The 24,742-nt window shown below is 40.4% G+C and overlaps 1 protein-coding gene across 1 annotated transcript in view; it reads left to right on the top strand.

Moving 5' to 3' along the window:
- setx (senataxin) overlaps positions 1-21,265 on the top strand; it is a 42,620-nt gene extending 21,355 nt beyond the window's left edge. The window contains 16 exon segments of the mRNA XM_036587835.1: positions 679-852; positions 1,497-1,726; positions 5,651-5,803; positions 6,033-6,183; positions 8,008-8,100; positions 8,992-9,104; positions 9,343-9,414; positions 10,590-10,739; positions 10,988-11,095; positions 12,188-12,357; positions 15,469-15,561; positions 15,743-15,910; positions 16,824-16,919; positions 18,805-18,892; positions 19,119-19,353; positions 19,391-21,265. Of these exon segments, the coding sequence (XP_036443728.1) occupies positions 679-852; positions 1,497-1,726; positions 5,651-5,803; positions 6,033-6,183; positions 8,008-8,100; positions 8,992-9,104; positions 9,343-9,414; positions 10,590-10,739; positions 10,988-11,095; positions 12,188-12,357; positions 15,469-15,561; positions 15,743-15,910; positions 16,824-16,919; positions 18,805-18,892; positions 19,119-19,353; positions 19,391-19,692 (2,396 nt within the window). The 3' untranslated portion in view covers positions 19,693-21,265.
- The last annotated feature ends 3,477 nt before the right edge of the window (positions 21,266-24,742 follow it).

Genomic DNA, 24,742 nt, shown 5'->3' with positions numbered 1-24,742 from the left:
TATTATTAATCTTAAACACTTTATTTATTATAAGCCCTTATTGATCCAAACTACTCAGAATGAACAATCTAGCTATAAAAGAAGCCTTGTATCTTTTATACAGTGATCAGAAACACAGTAGCTCACAGAAAGCTCAGATTCTATGCGCTTATAGTTTGAAATCTTTAATATTTTGAGTCATTTGTGAATAATATGTCGGTATTTTAACACAGTACAATCTGGCCCCCTTCAAAAAATGTTTGGACACTCGTGTCTTACACCAACTGCTGAGCTATCGGTCACCCAGTCTGTACTTTTATTATAGCTATACAGGCTGAACTGAAACTTGTACACAAACCACCGTTAACATGAGGATAACCCAAAACTTGAATTACAGAAACCAACAAAACCACACAGAATTTGGAAGGTTCCGCCTCCTACGCTACAATATTTCCATTATTTAGCAAGTTTCTGCTTTATAGGAAATCTGCCAGTTTGAGAACTGGCAATTCTGTTTGATGGTTCCCTGTTAATGACTGGTGATCAGTCACTTTTCTCTGCAGTCATTTCCTCCTGTTTGTAGAACACAGGTGAATGTCATCTTCACAAAAAGTCTTGCTGTCACAACCTCTATTTTCCTTCAGTTTCTCATTTAACCTGAATGTGTTCTTTTCTTGACTTTGTTTTTTGTCTGTGTAGCAAGCCTGAACTCTCAGCAGGAGATGAGGCAGTTATATCCTAAGGACGACGATCTGGTCTTGCTGTGGCTGCCGGAGAACACTGGAGCGTATGCCAACGATGAATCTGACTTCCATGACCTGCATGCCCATTTTGGCTGTGTTTCGCGATCAAATGTCATCAGCAATGGTGGAGGTGTGCATTTATATTATGTTATATTGCAGCAAGAAGGTACTTTGGTTCTCATAACCAGTGAAAATGTTTGGGGGATAATGAGGTCCAATTCTTTATCATTCTTTTGTAGTTCAGTGGTTAAGTTGTAAACAGTCATTCAGCGTAGTCTCATGTGAAATGGTTCATTGTAGAGAAACTTACTAAGTCTGATTTCTTTACAGTGGTGGTGATAGGAACCCAGGGTCCTACACATGTCTTGTAAGGTTTTTACATAAAGCGTTAAAGTGGTGGATAAAATGGTGCATGTACCCCTCAACCATGAATGGATTAAATAAAAAAAAAAATTAGCAGTGTATTTGTAACAGTTTCTGTGAGAGCCTTTAGAAGTGTTTAAACGCTTCAGATGTCTGGGTCCCATTGGCACCGCTGTGAGCAGTACTAACTCATGGATCTTAAGTTTCTCTTGAACAGTGCATTTTGTATTAAACTGTTCTGAATGACTTTTTTTATTTACGTCTTAAACATTTCATTATGCAAAAAAAAAAAAACTGGAATTTTCCGTTAATGGTGACAAACAGGTGGTTAGCTGTAGTGACAAACATAACAATAGAACAAGACATTTGCTGTCTTTGTTTGTTGGTCCTATGTGCTTTCTTCATCTCTAGGTCAGCCCGCGACGTTAAACCTGACCATTCAGACGCAGGGGAATGTGTCATCCGTCAACACTCAGCCTGTGCGCTGCGAGGTGATTGGCTCTCTGATCAGCACGCTGCGGGAGTTCAGAGCACTGTGTTTGCTGCGGAGTGGGATAATGGCCCGTCCACATATCCTTCTCACTCCACATGTCTCAGTCTTCACGCCCAGCCAAGAGGGCCTGCCAGACCTCGACATGCCTGTGAGTTATCATTTAACGAGAATTAGACTGTCTAGTGCAGCACAAACAGAAACGAAACAGATTCAAACTTTATTTTTTCATATTTTCAGTAGGATAGTTCAGAGGTGGATCCATTCTGTGTCCTTGGTTTTTAAGGAATGCTGGTATGCTAGCTGAGCGTAGTCTGCTGTTGTGCTAATTTAGCTCTGCTAAAGTGGCAAATCTCGTCTGAACCTGTGTACTGAGCTGTGTACAAAGATTATCTCAACGCTTCCCTTTAAGAATTATGGTAAACTTTACCATTTTCAAACAGTATGACCATCACACGACAATGAATTGTTTAGGGATTTTGAGATGTGTTTGCTAAATGGCCCATTACTGGTTGTTGGACTTGATTACTGCCAATTGTTTTAAGACATTTTCATCAAACTATAAAATAAGCTCAAAAGTCAGATCACACTTTTTTTCACCTTTTATTTAATTTCCTGTCAAATTTGTGCAAGTTGTGCATTTTTCAGCATTAAAGACAGAAAACATATGTAACAGAAAATTACACAGATTTTTCAGTGAGTCACTCTTTACCTTTTATTCCAGCTTCCATTCTTTTCCAGAGATTCACTTTCAGTTCCTCAAAGAATCTGCAGACACACCTCCAAAGTTCAGTCTTAGAAGCTGGTTGATGATTTTCTGAAGTAATCAAACACATTCAGTGGTGTTGAGGTCTGGACTCTGGGGTGGTCAGTCCATTGTTCAGCTTCTTTGTTTGATGTGTCCGTCTCCTTTTCTCAGTGAGGTTCTTCTTGATCAGCTACACATCCTTTCAGACCCACAGCGCTGAGTCGTCTTCTCACAGTGGAAGGATGGGCAGAAACACCTGTGGATGTTTTCAGATCTGAAGCAGCTTGATTTTTTTTCCTCTCTCTCAAAGATGAAGGCTTTAAAGCTACGTTCACATTACAAGTCTTATTGCTCAAATCCAATTTTTTTTTCTCAAATCCGATCTCTCTGACTCAATGGTTCACTCGTTTAGGTAAGTGATTCAAGTCTGTCATTAATGTGATGAACTGGTGTCCTGAAATGACCCTCATGCGCACATCCTACTCAGTAACGTCACGTGAATGAATCACGTGCATCATCAGCACAAACTAACGAGCAGAACGAGCTTCGCTGAAGATAATTAACTCTGATCAGCTCTCAGCTTCATTATTAGAGCGAGACGAAGGAGAAAAAGGTGAGATGAGCTGCTTTCCCACCGTTTACAGGCTTTAACATCTGTTCAAGCCTGCTGCCATGGTAACGCTGAATGATGGCACGCATGCAGTGGGGAAAACGCACATGAATTCCGATCTGAGCATCACATTAAGGTTGCATGGCCGCAAATCGGGTACATATGAAGTGTCTCATAAGTGTCTCAGGTCGGATTTGAAAAGATCAGATTTGTGTGTCCACACAGCCCTGAAAACATCAGATCTGAGTGACATTAGGGCAAAAAAATCGGATTTGTGCCACTTCAACCTGGTAATGTGAGCGTAGCCTGAGTACTGTTTATCTGATGGGGTCAGTTTTCATGTCTACCAGGTCTTCCAGGTGGTTGTTAGGAGGCCCATCTTCTCTGTAGCTTTGGATCATTTTTCAAGCTCCAGTTTTGGACACTCCTGTTTTTTGACTTATTTTCCTTTGACTTTCTCTTCCTTTTGCAAGTGGAATATATTGTATCTAATCTCGGTGATGGGGAAAAAAATTGTCTTTGAATCTGTGTTTGAATCTATGCCTAATCTTTGAGTCATAGCATATGACTGTAAGATTTGATAAGGATTAATACACTGTCTGGGCTGTCTGGGTTTTGTGTCTAAAACTGTCAACAGAACAAGAAAAAGGGGGAGGCTCTGTGTTTGTGCAAGGGAAGTGAGAGTTAAGAACAAGAGAACAAGAAGTCTGTGCCTTTTTGACACCCATGTCCTTCAGAACGTATGGGGAAGTGGTTAGAGAGGTAGTGAGCAACTGTGCTCCATATAGAAAGGGGGAAAATGGAAAACAGGATGAAGAGGTCTACAGGTTAGGGCAGGGGTCGGCAACCCAAATGTTAAGAAGAGCCATTTTAAGTTTCAACAAAAATCAAACCACTTTGGCAGCCACAACATTTCATGTCTGTTTTATTGAAGTAACGTTTCACCATCTTGACTGTGAATGTGTATGTGCTAATGTACTACTATAGACTAAAGTGTAATATAAATGAAAATCCACACTCACTGTTCTCTGCTTTAGTTCAGCTGCAGCTGCTTTTCTCACATCTCCGGTAGGAAACTTTTCCTCAAAAGCAGAACAGTGTCTTGTAAAATGTCTCTTCATATTCAACTTTTTACGAGGCTGAAGTTGCTTCTCATTCGCCAGCTTCTTGATCGAATTTTTCCACGTCACCTTAAATGGTGCCTGAGGCACCAGAATGTAGCTAACTATGTAGCCAAGTGCTGCGCCATTTAAGGTGGAACAGGAAGATTCAAACATGAAGCTGGCAAATGAAAAGCTGATTACAGCTTTACGACTTTTGAGTGTTTGACAGTTTGACAGCAGATTAAACGTATCAGGAAACAGCTGGAGTGATTATAAACGCAAATAAGTCTATTCATCTCCAAATTATCGATGTTAGTCTTGAATCTTTGTCTTTGTCTTTTTCTTAGCAAGTAGCGTTGCTATGGTGACCAGCAGACTGCTTGCCAACCTTCAGGGTTAAAGGGTGAATCAGCAGTTCTACATTTAACTCCAGAGGTTAAGACCATTTATTGTTAAACTGTGTTGAACGATCAGCAGAGCTTTATTTTACTGTAAAGGAGGATTATTTTATTTTTACCTACAAATCTGATTCTGCTGTGGAGCCACAACAGGACAGTGAAAGAGCCACATGTAGGTGACCCCTGGCTTAGGGAGATCTGTATGAGTAACAGGATGTAGGGATATGTGACAACTGATGTACACCATTTTATCAGCTCCACTTACTATATAGGTGCACTTTGTAGTTCTACAGTTACAGACTGTAGTCCATCTGTTTCTCTGATACTTTGTTAGCCCCCTTTTACCCTGTTCTTCAGTGGTCAGGACCCCCATGGACCCTCACAGAGCAGGTACTATTTGGGTGGTGGATCATTCTCAGCACTCACTGTCCACTCTATTAGACACTCCTACCTTGTCTGTCCACCTTGTAGATGTAAAGTCAGAGACGATAGCTCATCTGCTGCTGCACAGTTTGTTGGTCATCCTCTAGTCCTTCATCAGTGGTCACAGGACGCTGCCCACAGGACGCTGTTGGCTGGATATTTTTGGTTGATGGACTATTCTCAGTCCAGCCGGGACATTGAGGTGGTTAAAAACTCCCTCAGCTCTGCTGTGTCTGATCCACTCAGACCAGTGCAACACACACTAACACACCACCACCACATCAGTGTTACTGTAGTGCTGAGAATGACCCACCACCCAAATAGTACCTGCTCTGTGAGGGTCCATGGGGGTCCTGACCACTGAAGAACAGGGTAAAAGGGGGCTAACAAAGTATGCAGAGAAACAGATGGACTACAGTCTGTAACTGTAGAACTACAAAGTGCACCTATATAGTAAGTGGAGCTGATAAAATGGACAATGAGTGTAGAAACAAGGAGGTGAGTTGGTCTACCTGACTGAGTTTATAGTAAAGATAAATTAAACTGCCATAACAGTCTCCTCTGACATCTCCTGAGTTTGGTGAGTTTGGGTAGATATTTGTGTGAATGTTAGCGTCTCTTTGAAGGGGATCATAATGCCAGTGGCTCCTTTTGCTGGGAGGACACAGCTGTAACTGTTCTTAGGATGAAAGAGTTGAAGTCGGCGTTGGGTGCAAGAAAGGGAAGAGTGAACAAATTAAATACTGATCATAAAACTTTTCCTTTCAACTTCACTCTTTTCCTTTTCCTGTAGGAGTACAATGTGGACCAGGCGAAGGCAATCAGGTGTGGTGTTGCCATGGTGAGGAGGCAGCAGAGGAATCCAAAAATATTGTTAATTCATGGCCCTCCAGGAACTGGCAAGAGCAAGGCCATAGTTGGCCTTCTGCAGAGGCTTTTCTCTGATGTAAGTTCTCTTTCTTTTTATTTCTGTCTATATATCCTGAAAGGTAGTTAGCAGATGTAGCAAGTCTTCACTAGACAGTGACCTTTTTTATCATTCTTAGCATTGTTTTTGGGAATATGTTTGAAGTTTGAGAGATTGAGGAAGACTTGCTGCTTGCTTCACAAAATTAGTAAATTAAATCATCTGCTTGGTTTTTCATTGGCCATTTGTTGCTGTGTTGGAACTTTAGCACAATGAGAATGCTGCAGTGAACCGCCAGAGTAAGTCCCACAGGATGAGAGTTCTGCTCTGTGCTCCGTCCAACGCTGCCATTGACAGCTTGATGAAGAAGGTCATCGTCGTCTTCAAAGAGAAGTGCAGGAACATCCACACTCCGCAAGGTACCATGTGTACCCTCTCATACATGTATTACTGTAAACCTGAAGGTGAGTTTAAAAGAAGTTTAAATTTAAGTTTAAAACAGAATAAAGAGCTAATCAGGAATTTCATGACACGAAGCAAAGTGCCTAAAACTCCCTTCCCTGTGATAAAATCACAGTAACGCAGGGCCTAAAGTGGCTAATTGCTTTTAAATGGCAGCCAACATAAAATCTGATAAAATACACAACTTTTCTGAAAATTATTTGTTGTTTATTATTATTATTATTATTATTATTATTATTATTATTATTAATAATAATAATCGACATAAGTATCCCGCCAAGAAATGTCGTTGCTTTAGAGTATGGTATCGTTACCAAGCAGCCATGGGCTGCTGAATAAGGAGAACATTCATTCGCCCATCGCTGTGTATTGCGGTCACTTTATAATCTTTTCAACTTTTTGTCGTATAACAATGAACATATAAAGCAAAAGTGTTTGCATTAAGCAGTGCTGTGTTATCATGAGTATTTTTGGTCACCAAATTACCAGCGCGATTCATATTTAGCACCAATCCAGCGGCCCCTCTTCTCACACTGGAGCTGAATCTCAAACAGCTCCCTGCTCCCTACATAGTGCACTACGTAGCAGTGTAAATACTGGATCCTGCAGCCCAACAGAGCAAAATACAGCTAAGAAAGTCATTTGGGATTCAGACACATCCACACTCGATAAAAGAGGCACTGTTTGGCTGTAGAGGCTAGAATTTCCAAACTTTCCAGCTGTTTGGGACTCAGCCTGGGTTTGACGCTACATCTGACTGAAACACAGACATTTGAAATGTGTAAAACATTCAAGTGACATTTTACAGTGCCGTTTTACAGTGAATCGTACTGTAAGTACTTTAATTCAAGCCTGTGCTATTAATGGAGTTTTTAGCATGTTTGCTATCTTTTAGCCTGTTAGCTAGCTGACCAGCCTAATTCTAGATGAGAACATAAGTTTTCAGCCCCTCAGTTTAAACAAAAACAGGTTCTTACTTCATCAGTACACTCGGCGCTCCATGTGAGCAGCATGAGAGTCAAAGATTGTTCCATTAACAGCACAGTGGTTTTTTCGTGCCGTGGTTCAACAGTTCAGTTGTTATGAGGGGGTCATAGGTGTAGTATGTCGTGGATTTTACAATGGCTGAGCTGCATTTGAAGCCGATCAGATTTTAGCACCATAACGATCAGTTTTATAATCTGCTGTTAACACTAACTGCCATTTAATTTTGATTGTCTGCCTCGATGGATTTGGCAGTATAAATAAACGGCAACATTACTCTTGACGCTGATCATTGCCCAACCCCCCACCCCCCATGACAATATGGCAAGTATCCGCTTTGAAGCACCATCAGCGTTATTACACTAACGCAAAAGCATACATAAAATGAAAATTCTTTTGTTCAGTGTTTTGTTTTTTTGTTTTTTGGCTGAATTTGTTTTGGTGCATCACTGTTAATTATTTATTGTTTTATTTGTAATTATTTATTCATAATTGTATTTTAGATCTTATTGCAGTAAACATTTTAAACCTGCTTGGCAACAGTTTCGTTTAGGTCCATGTTTGCATTCCTCTTTATAGACCAATGTTCCTTTTCTGAGAGTGCATAAATACCAAGCTCCACAGTTTATTCCCAATAGCTTGAAAAACATCAACACAGAGTTATTTCTTTGCTTATTTTTATTCATTTTTTAAACCATATTGCCCAACTCTAGCACACAGTCGCACAAATCTGGCTTTGCCTGCATACATTTTCCCTCAATGTGCGTGTGAGTGACGTTACTGTTTGGTGCCTGTAGGGAACTGTGGGGACATTAAGCTGGTGCGACTGGGCAGTGAGAAGACCATCTCTAAAGAACTGACAGCCTTCAGCCTCGACAGCCAGACTGCCAGTGAGTGAATTACAGTGAAACTCCCCATCACACCAGAACGTGCACCACCATTTCTTCTCATTTGGGCTGGAACAGTGGTGCACTTGATGTTATTCCAGCAGGCAGCAGTTTAAGCTGGCATTTGTTTGGCAAGCAAAAGCCTTTTATCACTGAAATTGTCTTTTAATAAACTGTAATCAATGAGTCATATGAAATATCTAATGATGAATGTTTGTAATAGTCTGCAGTGTATTTGCCAGGCATTTTCAGACATGATTTAACATGGGGTTTTAGTGAGCCTTTATTGCTGATGTTTATAAGCCTAGGTCAACATTTATTGACTATTTTTATCAGATTCTGGGAAGAAAAAGTTACAATGCAAAAAAAAAGGTCAATTTGGCCTAATGGCATTGGCACTATTAAAGCGACAACACAAGATTTGGGGATTTGGAGACCTCTCTGGTGAGGATTCGAGTGAATTATCTACTGTTGTCATCATATCTTCATGTATGATGATGTTTTTTGTGTTTTGAGACCTGAACATCAAGCTGGATCTTCTTTTTGAGTCTGTGTGTCATGTTAATATGTAAAGATGTATGATGTGGTGTGAAAAACTCCCAGCCTGACGCCCCCTGACTTTTAAATGATTATTTTAGGCTTTACAGGGTGTCTCACAGCACTGTACACCACAACACCGTATTTTAGCCTGTTTTAGCCTGTTTACGTCTAATTTAACACATTAGTTCGTTTTCTTTTTTTTCTTTTTTTTTGTTGTGGGTTTTTTTAAAAACTAAATTCTGCAGACACAACAAGCATATATGCTGGACAGTATGCCCACATGCATGAACTTGGGTATCCAGTCTTCACACCAAATCTCACTGAGTGGTTGTTTGAATGTGTTTCTGTGTGCAGAGAAAACACAAATGCATGCAGATTCTGACGTACAGAGGCAAAAGCAAAAACTGGACCAGATTATTGAGAATCTCTCTCGGCAGTGTGCCAGGACTCAGAAACAGTCCCCCGAGGTAATGCGTCCTCCACACAATAGAGGGCAGTGTCTGCTCTGTGCATGTGAAGTGATATGCTGTGTTCACCATAATCAAAAATTGTGCTCTTCTTCTTCGTCTTTTTCTTCTTCTCTCTCTCTCTCTCTCTCTCTCTCTCTCTCTCTCTCTCTCTCTCTCTCTCTCTCTACCTCTCTCTCTACCTCGCTTGGATTCTTCTTGCTGTGTCTGTTCTATTTTCTCAATGGATGGTCTGCAGTTTAAGCAGTTGATGGACAGGAAACAGCAATGTCTGTCAGAGAGAGAGAAACTCAGCCGACAGTCAAAAGAGGTAAACGCGTCACCAAGAAAGTTTTCTGAACAGTTTTTCTCCTTATGTTAAAAGAATTTCTGTTTTTTGTAAGAGTGGGAGGAAAGAAAAACAGTACAGTATAAAATTGTGATGTATTGGATTAATACCAACAGAGTTTTGACAAGTTTTGACATTTTATTGTTTAATATTTTTAATATGCATTAAGTTGGACTGAACAATTTGGGGGAAAATACCTAATTGATTAAGCTTCAGGCCTTTTGTGTTGTATAATTAAAACTTAAGCTGACAAATTTCACTTAAATGCGCACTAATGATTCGATACTAATCTGACAAAGACTGCTAGTCTAATGAAGATGTGATTGTAAACTACATGGAAGCTTAGTCAGTTTAGTATGATTACATGTGGCCCAGGACTGACAATTCAAAATAAGTTTAGACAAGTAAACACTTTGAACTCGCATGCAGAGTGCAGAAGTTTGCGCTGCCACACGTGATGACTGCTACCTAAAAACATCATTAACAGAATCAGAGAATCTGGAGAAATCTCTGTATGCAAAGGACAAGGCCAAAAAACAGTATTTGCTGGCCGTGATCACTGCATGGACTCAAACACTTCTGAAAACCACTGTCTGTGAAAACAGTTCATCACTGCATCCACAAATGTAAGGTAAAACTCTACCAAGCAAAGCAGAAACCACATATAAGCAGGATCAAAAACGTCGCCGCCTTCTCTGGGCCCCAGCTCGTTTAAGATGGACTGGGCCGAAGTGGAGACATGTCCTGTGGTCCAACAAATCAAAAATTGAAATTCTTACGAATAAATTGTGAAATCTTACTATTTTTCTGAGTGATTTTACATCACTGGGAAAGTGATATTGAGTTTCACAAGGATGAGAATAAAGGAAGGATGTTTTTAAACAGCAGGAAACTTGTATGTGTGGAGTAAGTCTGACTAAACTTGGCCTTTGAGCTGTTGTGTGCATGTGAACTTGGGAATTGTTAGGAAAGGTCTGATAGTGCAGTGGGTAACATGCAGGTATCAGAAACGCCACTGTAGAAAACCAGTGAGACTGTTATAAGGAAAGGCTTCTAACATATTCACCTCCCGTGCAAACTGCTCTGGATAAAATCATGTGTTGAAAAGCTTGTTTTGTTCTTTGTCTTTCTCTCTCTAACTTTCTCTCTGTCTCTAGTTCCGCAGTAAAAGGCAGGAAGTTCAGGCTGGTCTTCTTCGAGATGCTCACGTCATCTGCTGCACTCTAAGCACCAGTGGAAGCACCGTCCTCGAGTTTGCCTTCCGTCGCCTCGGACACGAACCCTTCAGCTGCGTCATCGTCGACGAGGTCTGTTCAGCTTGATGCTTCTTGTAATTCATATTCAGGAAATAGTTTATGTTCTGACTGTGTATTGCGTCTTAAGTAATGCATGTTTAACACAAATGTAGTCTTAGGTACTGCATGTACTCAAAAATATGAAGAGATATTATGAGCCTTACCTACAATGGAGAGAGAACGTATTATATTAATGTTTGGGTACAAATTTCATTCTATTTATTTCTATTGTGTGTGTTCGCTTGTGTGTATTTTCGTAGGCAGGGCAGGCTAAAGAAACAGAGACCCTAATTCCTCTGCTCCATCGATGCCCCTCCTTCATTCTGGTGGGTGATCCTGAGCAGCTCCCGCCCACCGTTGTCTCCCAGGTAACACATCCTAAAATACACTGCAGCTTCCTGACAAAAGAATTGAACAATTTAATGTATGCAGTCTTCTTTTCCCATTGTTGACAAATAAAATTGGCAACTTTGATTCCACAGTAGTGGTGAAAGTCATGTCTACAACACAAATTTGGGCATCATGTTTGAGAAAATAATTTTCCCCTGCATGTACCACCACAAATGTTCTTTAAGAATGCTTTGTGGCAATACCTTGATTATGGTAGATGTTTCTCTGTTTAGTTTTTAGAAGCTTCATGTTTTTATTTTTTATAACAGATATATTTCATATAACAATATATTTCAACAGCTAAAGAAAGCAACAAACTGCAGATATGTGTATTGGGACAATCAAAATCGCAAGTTCTACTGCATATGGTGTCAGAGTCTCCTCAACACAGTGCAGAGGTGGAAGGACAAATTCATGATGTTTTAGTGTGTCATTTTAAATGTATGAATATAATGTGTATATATAATTTAGAATGATATAGATTGTAGGATGGTGTAATTTTACTGGTTCTCTAGGCTTCACTGATGAATGCAAGTGGATAAAAAAAAATAGCAGGAAGCAATGGTTCGCAGTTTGACAAATGGAGTGTGTATAGGACAGCGAGTATGGATTGAAACATTAAGTACAATGGAAGTGTATCATTGCTGCCGCCTACTGAATTTTGAGCTGCAGTAATGAATATTAATTATGGTTAATTATGAAACGGAAATATTAATGGTTTTAAGGGTGATTTGGAGAACAAGTATTTGGGCTGTTTATATCAGATCAAAAGGGCACCAATGCAAAGCGTTGGTATTCTTTGTAATTGTTCACCCCAATTTTTTCAGGTTCAGTTTCCCTGCCCAAGCAATCACACCACACTACACCACACCAATAAGAGCCCTTGGGCAAGACTCTTAGCACTACTTTCACTTACCTCTGTAACTTGATTAAATTGTAATCCACTCTGGATAAAAGTGTCTGTCAAATGCTGTGAGCTTAAATGTGCTCACTCAGGGTTTCAGTGGTGATGGTGTTAAATTCACATTTATGTATAAATTGTAACTTTGATGTTTTGTGTTTGATCTCAGAAAGCAAAAGAGCTTGGCTATGACCAGTCTCTGATGGCACGGTTATGTAAGAGCCTTCATCAGTCGAACCCTTCCCCCAGCATCTTCCTCAGCATCCAGTACCGAATGCACCCCGACATCTGCGAGTTCCCTTCCAAGTACATCTACAACAAAAACCTGAAAAATGACTGGTATGACAACACGCACACCAACACTCGTCCAGATTCGCCCACATGCCTGTTACTCAGCTATGAACAGAACTGAATTTCCTGAATTTACCACCCATATTCCAGTAGGTGCTTAACCTTCCCACCCCTAGCTGTAACTGTCTCCAGAATCTAGGGATTCTGTGTGGCCCTTTATCCTTCAGTACCTTGTTTTGTTGCATTGCGATGCTCAGGGCTGGAGAATGTCTGCAATTCAGGGATCTGCCGCCACAGCAGAGACGGCTTTATAGGTTCGGACTGCCGTGGGCCGTTCGTTGCTGTTGGTGAGTCTTGAACTGAAGGAAGTGCTTTGGCATGCAAGCTGTCAACACGCCGATAGTTCAGGGGTGGGAAATCAGTCCTGAGTTAGTGCAGTCTTGCACTAGGTAGTGGGGTTTTTTGGGGTTTTTTTGTGTAAAATAATCAAGATTTTTTTAAGGGTGTTTGGCGAGCAAAAAGACAGAAGGTATTTTGACTGTTTTAATGGTGTGTAGGAATTTGCCTCCAAAAAAATGTTTTTGATAAAGTTGTAGAAACCTATTCTCTTGTCAGTAGGAGTGGCAAATTGATTTGGTCATAAATCTGGGATACTGTGGCTCATAGCCTGATTTGGATTCAGCTGGGTGACTAGCCTAGTTAGGTAAAAGATATACTGCTGCATTATTGTAAAAAGCCAAGTGATGGTCAGCTAAAAACTGAATAACCTCACCAGAACCCCATAAATAGCCCATCATCTGTGAAACTAATACAAATACAAAGACTACCAGGTCATGACAGAATAAAAAATGTTCAGAAAATGTTTATTTTCTTGAGATGCTTCCTTGATTGTGAACCTTCGTGTGTCACAATATGGAAAGCGCAAAATATTATGGTGCTGCTGCCCTCAAGGACTGCAATTGCCTTTCCCTGCATTAGATGCATAAATGGCACTCCTCAGTTCTCTTTGTAAGGGTTGGTGCCTGTTTCTGTCCCCAAACAATTGCAAATCTCTACTAAGGTTTCCACAAACTAACCAAGATTCCACTCAACTAATCAAAATTCTAGCTGAACTAATGGTCATTTCTGACTTAGCCAGTCGGTGTGTGGTACTTGTGGCATGGCCAAGCTCATGATGCAGCTCCCTGCTAATGGGGTACACTGCTCTTTATTTTGTGTGTAGTACAACCCCATTTCCAAAAAAGCTGGGATGCTGTGCAAAATGTAAATAAAAACAAAATGCAATGATGTGCAAATCATTCAAACTCTATATTTCATTGAAAATAGTACAGCACTGCATTAAAAACAGACACGATTCTGTAGAGGAAATCACTGCATGGGCTCAGGAACACTTCTATAAAAAAACCTGTCTATGAACACAGTTTGTCACTGGAGCCACAAACGGAAGTTAAATCTGTAAAACACAAAGTAGAAACCATATATAAACAGGACCCAGAAATGCTGCTGCCTTCTCTGGGCCTGAGCTCATGTAAAATGGACTGAGGGGAAGCAGAAAAGTGTCCTGTGGTTTGACGAATCAACATTTGAAATTCTTTTTGGAAATCATGGACACTGTGTCCTCCAGGCTAAAGACCACTCAGCTTGTTGTCACAGTTCAAAAGCCAGTATTCATGATGGTATAGGGGGGCATTAGCGCACATGGCGTGGGTGACGTGCTCATCTGTGAAGGCACCATTAATGCTGAACGATAAAGGAGACCCCGAACTGATGAGCAGCTGAAATCCTATGTTAAGCGAGAATGGGGAAACATATCACTATCAAAACTACAACAGTGTCTCCTCAGTTCCCGAACGCTTAGTGTTGTTAAAATAAGAGGTGATGAAACTCAGTGGTAAACAGGCCCCCGCCCCAACTTTTTTGGAAGGTGTTGTTGGCATCAAATTCAAAATGGGCACCCATATTTTTCAAAAAACAATAGTTTCTCGGTTTCCACATTTGATAAGTTGCCTTCGTACTATTTAAAATGAAATATAGGGCTTAAATGATTTGCACATCATTGTATTTTGTTTTTATTTACATTCTGCACAGCATCCCAAACTTTTTTTAGAAATTGGGGTGTAGTTTGTGTGATGAACGTTACTTACTTTTGTCTGCCATTTTGAAGTTTGCATGCAGTGTATCAGTATAAATGAATAGATTCTGGCAAACCTGCAGATGAACTGTTCATATAGCACTTTGTTGAAACCATCCATTTATATTTATGTGACAACCAGGCTGTGTCTTTTTGTCAGCGTAGTTATTGTAGCAGTCAGCGTCAGTGTAGTGGTGTATTTTATTTGCCATTGCTGCAAGAAAGTACAAAATGGACTAACATTACAGCGAAGCAGTGATAAATTACCTGCTGCTGTAAAGATGGATCACTGTTCTTGTCAGTCACTTAATCTGTAGCCTTTTACAAGTGTAGAATACATTCAAGAAAGGCTGTTATCTTTATTCGTTGATGTTGTTAGCCCCTGGCATATGCAACTAATCTAGGCTTTCTAAGTCTGACCTTCACGGAGAGTAAGGACAGTTCTGATGTAATTTGAGTAGTCTGATGAACTCTGTTCTAAGCCCAGTGGAAAGATACTATGATTACTTCCAGTGGAACCTAAAAGAATCTGAAGAAAGACAGGGTAACGTTGGGAGAGATGAAGAGGCAGGATTCAAGCACAAGTCCTTGTTTTTACTGAAAGCCGTGGCGAAAGAATCCACAAAGTAACAAAACAATAACAACACTCACAAAATACTACAACAGAAAGGACACAAGACTAAGGAACATGAGGACTAGACAACAAACAGGAGATAACAAAAACAGTCTGAGAACCCAGAACACCAAGCAAGCACAAAGCACACAACCAGAGGTGTAAATACGCAAAGAACAAACCGGAAACACTTGGGACTAATGGGAGGGTGAGGCTACAGGCAATAGACAGGTGAGATAGATGAGAAGGCGAGATTGGGGAGGAGACAAAGACCAGAACAACAACAAAAAGCACATGGAAAAAGAAAACAGGCTGAAACAGAGAAAGACAAGGACAGGGCAAGACAGAATGTTACAGATGGAATGCTACTTTTTTCCTCTCTCACTTTTTGCTTTCTTTCCCTCCCCTTTTGTAGTGAGACGGCTCAGAAGCGGTGTTCGTTCAGCTGGCCGTTTGAGCCCTACAGGGTGTTTGATGTCACCGATGGAAGAGAGAGCAAAGAAAAAGAGTAAGCTGGGGGTGGGCGAGATGGGTGTATAAGGGAAGCAGCAGTGATATTACATTATTGCATTTACTGGACATGTGCATGGCTATTTGAGCAGCTGGTTAGTAGTTATTGAAGTATTTTAATAAAGTAGTTATTACTGTGTGTGTGTGTGTGTGTGTGTGTGTTTCTCTGCTCCCCACAGTTCGTTCTATAACGTGAAGGAGGTGAAGCTGGTGCTGATGCTTCTGAAGCTGATTGGTGAGAAGCAGGCAGTGCGTGTGGGTGTCATTACCCCCTATAATGCCCAGAAGCAGCGCATCCTGGAGGCTGTCAACAAGGAGTCGAGCAGAGCAGACAGCAAATTTCCTCAGTAAGCCTCAGTAGCCACGTTTACATGCAGACTGATAATCCGTTAATAATCCGACTAATAGCTCAATCTGAATAGAATACGTCCATGAAAACACCTCAGTCGGGATAGTCTAGTCTGATTAAGGCTATTTGGAATACAGTTTCTATCCGACTGAACGAGGTAATCCTGTAAATAATCTGTTAAATAGAATAATAGCCGTGTAAACGCCTGTATCTGATTACATTCCCTATCGGAAAGTTTAAGTCCGTTCTGATCATGTTCGTCGCGTCATAGTGAAAGTTTATACCGTTCAACATGGCAGAGCAGAAACTGGTCTGCAGAGGAGACAAAGTTTCTGCTCTGATCTTTAAAAGACGGCGGTGGGACGGACGTCCAGCTCATGTGTCTCAGAACACGACGTCTTCCTCTCGGCCTTCTTTAATAAGGACATGTGAAGGACGTTTTCCTGAGTCTGACGTCATTTTAAAGTAACACAAGCGCTGCTCACTGCTGCTCGTCTCACTCTGACTGGACTCATGTGATGCTCGTTGTCATGGTAACGTTTACACTAGGTGGTTCTCTGCGCATGCGCATCATTGTGGATCTGATTACTTGTAGTGTGAATGTAAACAGAGATTTTCATCACATTGTTGAGTAGAGTGAGAATAAACACCTCAGTCTTAATCTAATCAGAATGTGTTCAATCAGATAGACAAATCTCTGCATGTAAACAAAGACACGGAGGGCTGGAGTCCTGTTTTGATAGTGATAGGAACTTTAGAGGTTTGATTTAAACTGTTACAGGTTGGTGATTTTAAAAACGCATAAGTTCAAAGAGATGAGCTAAATACACTTTAATATGTGTTTTAATTTGTGTCCCTTTTTTTAATGTATAAGGTCACTGATTGGGTTTTTGTGTGGATGTGTGTGTCAGGGTGGATGTGGACACGGTGGATGGGTTCCAGGGCCGAGAGATGGACTGTGTTATTGTGTCCTGTGTCAGAGCCAGCAGTGAAGCAGGCTCTATTGGGTAAGACCTGTATGCCTGTGAATGTATAGAGCTTTTTTTTTTGTCTGTTACAGTTTTTAGCTTTTGTGTGTTTGCGACAACAAATGTGTATAATTTGTTGTTACCAAAAGTAGTCTAGCACTGGGGTCGGCAATATGCGTCTCTTCTGCTATCCTGTTGTGGCTCCACAGCAGAATTAGACTTGTAGGTAAAAATAAAATAATCCTCCTTTACAGTAAAATAAAGCTCTGCTGATCGTTCAACACAGTTTAACAATAAATGGTCTTAAACACCGAAGTTAATGTACAGCTGCTAATTCACTCTTTAACTCTGAAGATTGGCACGCAGACTGCTGGTCACCATAGCAACGCAGACAAGGTGGTACCTAAGAAAACGGCAAAGAGAAAGATTTAAGACGAACATCGATAATTCGGAGATGAAATGTCTTATTTGCATTTATCACTCCAGCTGGTTTTCTGATATGTTTAATCTTCAACGAGAAACTGTCAAACACTAAAGTCACGAAGCTGAAGTCACTTCTCATTCACCAGCTTCTTGTTCAAATTTTCTCATTCCACCTTAAATGGTGCAACAATTTGCTACATAGTTAGCTACATTCTGGTGCCTCAGGCACCATTTAAGGTGGAACGGGAGAATACGAACAAGAAGCTGGCGAATGAGAAATTGACTTCAGCCTCGTATCTTTATAAGAAACTGTTCTACGTTTGAGGAAAAGTTTCCTGCCAGAGATGCAAGAAAAGTTGCTATATCTGGGCTGAAGCTTAAAGCAGAGCAAAGTAAGTCCATGGTTTTGTTTATTATACTTTTCAGTCTGCATTAGCACATACTGAGACATATTTACAGCCAAGACGGTACTTCAATAAAATGGACATGAAATGTTGTGGCTCTCAGAGTTTTGTTGAAATGGGACATAATTGCTCTTCTTAACATTTGGCTTGCCGATCCCTGGTCTAGATGGACACTAGGAAGTAATGTAGTAAGTGGCCCACCAGTTAGCATCATGCATTCAACAAAATCAGCATCACAAGTATTGAGATTCAGCCTTCTAGATAGCTGCTACTACAGTTTTACCAATACAGTGTACTTCATTTTTTATAAATAACTATGTTGTACAGTGTGAGAAACCTCATCATGTGGAGGAAACGTCTAATAAAGTCACAAAAAACGCAAAATGTCATAAATCTCCACAGTAATGTTTATTTAAGAATCACGGCCAGTGAGAAGCTCCTGGTGAAATACCCAAAGATCTCCACTGAGACTAAAAGTTATATGGTTCCCCAGTGGGGTGAAAAATAAGTTTCTTTGGTCAACAGAGAACAACGAGTTCTGATGAATAAACGAGAGTATTGACATTTAAGCATAACAAATGAGAAGGAAGGGAACCCAAACATAGCAAACAGGTTCGTCTCACATCTGGTGTCCTCAGGATGAGCTGTAGCTTCAAGGCCGCTGTACAAAGATTCAGTGTTGCTCTTATCAACCACGTCGGCTTCGGCTGAGAAGGCGTAGATTAAGCCTAGGCCTGTTGTGGAAGGAGTAGCTGACTTGATACAGTCCAGCACTCATGACAGAGCAGAGGAAGTCTGAGTAACATAACTTTATTATAGCGTGTGCATATCATGAGGATAAGAGTGGTGAGATTAGCTATAGGAGTCCACTGACATGGGAAATCACTGTTTCTGCAACCATACTGGACATTTGGCACATGCTAATCGGTGGGGTATGAGCTTCCATTGCGTGCTGGCTACATTAGCCTCATAGCTCCAGTACAAAGCTAAAGAAGCGAACTTCAAATCAGTATCAGCTGGAGTTTCACTGAGGAGGAGAACAGCCATGAAAAATATCCTGAACACTCCAACTGAACTGTTTCTCCTCTTCTCTGTAGGTTTGTTGCAAATCGTCAGAGGATGAACGTAACAATCACCAGAGCCAAATACAGTCTGTTCATCCTGGGACATCTCCACACCCTGAGGGTAACACACACTCACACTTTCTCACACTCTCTCTCTCTCTCTCTCTCTCTCTCTCTCTCTCTCTCTCTCTCTCTCTCTCTCTCTCTCACTCACACACACACACACACACACACACACACACACACACAACGATATTATAAGACCTGCATTAAAATCTCTCTCTCTCTCTCTCTCTCTCTCTCTCTCTCTCTCTCTCTCTCTCTCTCTCTCTCTCGTGTGTGTGTAGGAGCAGAGTGGTGATTGGGGGGCTCTGATAAAGGACGCAGCATGTAGAGGTACCATAATAAAAACTCAGGAGCGACATTTCCGTGAGGCCACCACTAAGATCCTGAAGCCGGACCTGCTCTCTCGCAGCCACTCTCACCCCCCCACAGCTCGACGACATGGCAACCCCACCTCGCCCCCACAGCCCACACACATCCCCATGGAAACGGCCCCTGCCCCTGTCTCCGCCACCCACCGTCACCCCTGACTCCAGCGGGAACCACTCCCCCACAGTTTCCTTGACCACCAGCGGCCTGATGGCCCGTACTGACAGGCCCAGAGACCCCCGACTGTCCACTAGGCCTTCAGACCCTCGCTTACAGGAGCCGATCAGAGACCACAGACAACACAGAGAGAGGCGGAGCCCCGCCAACCAACAGCAGCACCCCCCTGCACCACACCTGCACAGAGACTCCTACCGCCGCATTTCGGTTCCTCAGCCCCACTCAAGCTCCGCCCACTCCTCTCGATCGCCGCGGAGACGAAGCCACGAGCGTCACTGTTCTCCCTCACCAAACAGAAGATATAAAAGATAGTCTAAATAATTCCTTGGTGTTTTTTTAATTCATTAATATATATATATATTTTTTTTTACATTAAGAACTTTCCTCCTGTTCTCCAGAACCATAGTCCACATTCACAAGATCTGTTTCTGGATCAGTTTTCTGACATTTTCTTGGGTCAGTGATCCTATTAATAGACCTAAAGAGGAAATCCACTGACTTTCAAAATCAATACATAATTCAGTCATTTGAGATGAAAACAGTCATTCAGATGTCTTTACAGTGGTGGTGATGGGAACCAGGGGTCACCGTGACTACAACACAAATATAGCCATATAGCCATTTTATTTACCATCTAGAACCACCAGTGAACCTACATGTGTCTTCTTAGTTTTATAAGGAATGTTGATGATGGTAAATCTGAAACAGGTCTTCTGTGGAAAAGCTTGCTGTGAGGGAGCTTTTAGAGGTGGACGCCTGGTTCCTGTCACCACCACTGAGAACAAGTCTGACTCTAGATTTTCTAGAATGCAGCATTTCATACCAAACCACTCTGAATGACTGTCACGTTACCTGGCAACAAAAATCCGGCATACATTTTAACGGGTGAACAACCTGTTAAAATAACAGGAAACTATTAAACTGAAAAAACTGCTGTGCACTTCTAGCTTTATTCCCCCCTTTTTTATGTGGCTCATGTCCCTTTTGTGGAAGATCTAAAAAATTTTATTGTCAGTATTTATTCTGTGAGTGCTCGATTACAGAAAGGGCTGATGGAAGGAGTTTTCTCTTTGCTTGTATGTCATTTTTAATATTTTGAATTAATAACTGCTTGACATGGAGAAGTAGCCATAGTTTACTTTCAACTGGAAAAGCTAATGCTGTTTTCTTGATGTCATTGAGTTTCTGGGAGGAACTACTTTCTAAAAAAAAAAAAATAATTTTTGACTGTGGCAGAAAAACTGTAGAGGTGTCGATATTGTACAGTTGGAACAAAATATATTCATGTTTTCTTTGTTAATATTTTATACTTATATTTTTACCGTGCTGTACACAAAGTTTGGTACTGACGCACTTCTGTTTGCTTTATTTCTTTTCGCCGATTGTGGACATGGAGCAGACAAAGCTTCCCTGACTGTAGCTTAAGAGGAAAATCGCAAACCAAGCTGCTTTTGATGGTTATTGATTGTAATACAGTGAGGAACCACAAGAGGCTGCTATAGCTCAATTATAATGAACGTCCTGAATCAGTCACTCGGGACCAGACAGGCCAGTGAATCTGCGTCTTCATATGGGACCCCCAGGTACTGCAGTGTTTTTCCCCCCTCTAACATGCCTGTGTGCTGCCAAATGGTTTGATGTGTGTGTTAAGATGTAAATGGGGTTCCCAGAGACAGTTGCCAATACAAATGAGGCACATTGATTTTCCTGAGCTACCATTTTAATAATGTGGTTGTTTCTCATGGTGCCCAGGTTTAGTTTGGTAGTCGAAGATCTGCAAGAACTAAATATCCATCAGTTCTGTACTATCAACACCTCTCACACACTGCTCAACACGGCATACCTGTTGATGCCTCGGCTGTAATAAATTTCCTTGAATTCCTGATTGGTAATGTTTTCTATGAATACAATGTCTGTAAGAATCGGTGATCATATTCATAATATAATATACTATAAAGCATTTGTAAGGCATTATTAACATGGCAATAAATGTTAAAATGCTTTATAACCTTAAAAGCTCATTTATAACAATGCAAAAGGCATTATTAACATGGCTATGAATACTTCATACCCTTATAAGCTCATTTATAACTCATAATGCATAAGGCATTATTAACATGGCTATGAATACTTGATAGTCTTATAAGCTTGTTTATAACTCAATGTGTAAGGCATTATTAACATGTCAATGAATATTTAAAAATATACATTACACTTTATAGCCTTATAAAGACAACACAATGCATTCATAAAGCATTATTAAACAGCTATGATCAATATTTTAGTTTATGCATTCATGTCATTATAAACATGACTAAATATTTGTTTTTTAAGAAGGCTATGAAAGGTAATGCATTTTTTGTTCATATTTAAAGCCATATTTATAATGCCTTATAAATGCATCAGTTCATAAGGAGGTAAAGTGTATGCACTTTTGTAAATTTTTGCAAAAATATACACTATTACTTTATGAATACAACTCGTTATAACATTCGTAAGGTCATTATAAACTTGCCTATAAACATTTACAAAAAAGGCATTACCATTTAGCTGTATGAACGCAACACATAATGCATGCATAAGGCATTGTTAACATGACTGAATATTTACAAAAATATATTGTTTGTAGCCTTGTAAGGACAATATAATACATTCATTAGGCTTTATAAACATGGCTATAAATGTTTTTAATGGATTCAGAAGGCTATGGTGCATGCAATTTTTGTAAATATTAATAGTTATGTTTGTAATGTCTTATGAATGTGCTCATAAAGCTATTGTGTATGCATTTTTGTAAATATTTGCAAACATGACCATTTTTGTAGCTTTATAACGTTACAATGCATTCATAAGGCATTATAACCTTGGCTATAAATGTTTACAAACATGTATTACGCTTTATAGCTATTACAAGTGGTGTTTATAGCATATTTGTTTATATTGTCAATGACAGTGTTTAAAAAAAAAAAGACTCCTCACGCTGAACCATGTCATGCCTTCTGTTATTATCCTATGATGTGAAATGGAATAATAGCTCAGTCATTTTTAAGTGACAGTGTTAATATACTCGTCATTACAGATATAGAATATGATAATTTAACCAAATTATAATAAGCTGTATTTGTGACCTACAAGTGACACAAATTAGACTAAAGCTAATGTAAGTTGTGGCACTCATGGCAGGACAGGTTATAATGCACTATGCAGGCTGGGACGCAGTTGTTACGAACACAATTTAGAATGAATCACCTTGATTGCATAATAGACATGCTTATGAAGTAAAATGCATTTTTATAAATGTTCATAGCCATGTTTGAATGCATTATAATGCGTTATGAATAAAATAACGACTTACAGATTTTATATTCATAAAAAGTGTTACCCTATTTTTATTTTTAACAAAATTTAAACAAAGTTTGGATACAAAATGATGGCAACACCACACAAAATACATATTGCCATTTATCAGTGTGCACCTACTGCAGACGTGCCCTTCATAGGGTTACATTTACAGACTGTTGCTCATCTGCTGATGCTCAGTTGATCCGCCCACCTCTACCTTGTCCATCCATGGAAAGAGCCCCCCCTACAGGTCTTCCGCTGACTGTACAATTGCTGAGGGAGGCTCAGCAACTGTAAACCTACAAAGTGCACCTACATAGTGAGTGTTTCTGATAAAGTGGCCAATGTTAATGTGCTGTTTCCATTGTTTTGTACACCCTCTGTAGTGTTACTAATGGTCATTAGTTGCCCAGTATTCTGCCTGCACTGGGCTGCTGATGGGTAAGTATAGATACAGGTTGAGCTTTGGTCTAAGAGTAATGGAGAGTCCTTATTAAGATTGGTACTGTATCTGCATGGGGGTCTTAATTGTGGGGGTCTTCCACAAAACTGGTATATTGGCTGAAGCTTCCACATTGAGGTCATTTTTGTGGCTGTTATACATAGAAGATGGAAGCCCAGTCCGAAAAGACAAAATATTGCCTTTACGTTAACCAACCATTAAACCCTGTGTCTAATGTGTGGCGACTGTTTTGTTGTAGTTTCAGATATGAGCCTCCAGGGATGCACAAACGTAAGGTGTTCCTACCTTTGTTCATGTTTTTTACAAGAGTTGCTATAAATGAATTGTGTTGAAACTTTGGCGTTCAACTCCATCTAGAATCATTTGAAGGTGACTTTTTTTGGCACCCCAACTAACAGCGGCTAGAATATCCCATTTCTGAACTATAATCTGCTCCCTTACTGGGTGTCTCAATTCAGTTCTCAGTTCAGTTTTATTTGCACAGCTCTTCCTACATCAGTCATTGTCTCAAAGCAGCATTCAAGAAATGTGGGTCCAGGCCCCTAGTTAGCCAAGGGTGGAAGTGTTAGGAGAAACTTGAACATGATGAAGAACCACTAAGAAGAACTGTGATTCAAAAGGAGAAAATGTTTAAAACTACAAGGAAGAACCTCTGAGAAGAACCGAGACTCAAAAGAAGAAACTCCCTAAGAGCATGAGGAAGAACCGAGACTCAAAAGGAGAAACTCCCTAAGACATATGACATAGAACCACTAAAAAGAACAGAGACTCAGCAGGAGAAACTGTCTAACAGCATGAGGAAGAACCAATACTTAGAAAAAGAATCTCCCTAAGAGCATGAGGAATAACCAAGACTCAAAAGGAGAAACTACCTAAAACCATGAGAAAGAACCACTGAGAAGAACCAAGACTGAAAAGGAGAAACTACCTAAAACCACAAGGAGGAACCACTGAAAACAACCAAGGCTCAAAATGCCAAGAGTTATTTAGTACCACTGTCAGCCTTTTAGACCTCACCAGAATTCTCAAAGACTCATAACTGTTCAGAGTTATTTATCACTGTTTTACGCAAAACGTGTTCTCTTAAAGAAAGAAAGAGAGTGAGTTACTCAATGATGGACATATTAGGCTACAATACGCAGGTAGCATTAGCTGAAGGCTGAACACTGCTTCGCTCCCTTTGGGACTTCCATTGTAAAAAGGGATGTGTGAAACTGAATGTTACAATTTGGAACTGGAATAGTTTTGATTAAAATGAACAAAACTTTTTAAGGGTAGTACTGAGAAGCTCATTCGAAGCCTGTAAAATGCTGTTTGGGCCAGCACCAGGAGAACCCATCCTCCTCTGGGCTGCACCGGAGAGTGGAGTTAGGATAAAATTAGGATTACTTCACTGGGAAGATTAAACAGAGGAACTGGGATCATGCAGAGGAAAGACATCAGTGAATATGGGAAAGCCTACTAGTTATGACCAACATATGAAGATGTTGGATATGTTAGAACTTCAGTCTGTCCTGAATGGAAATGGGAACCTATGCATCAGGTTCGACTTTGAAG

This window comes from Colossoma macropomum, unplaced genomic scaffold, assembly GCF_904425465.1.
Source record: "Colossoma macropomum unplaced genomic scaffold, Colossoma_macropomum, whole genome shotgun sequence".
NCBI classification, from domain to species: domain Eukaryota; kingdom Metazoa; phylum Chordata; class Actinopteri; order Characiformes; family Serrasalmidae; genus Colossoma; species Colossoma macropomum.
This window is presented reverse-complemented; position numbering and strand designations above follow the sequence as displayed.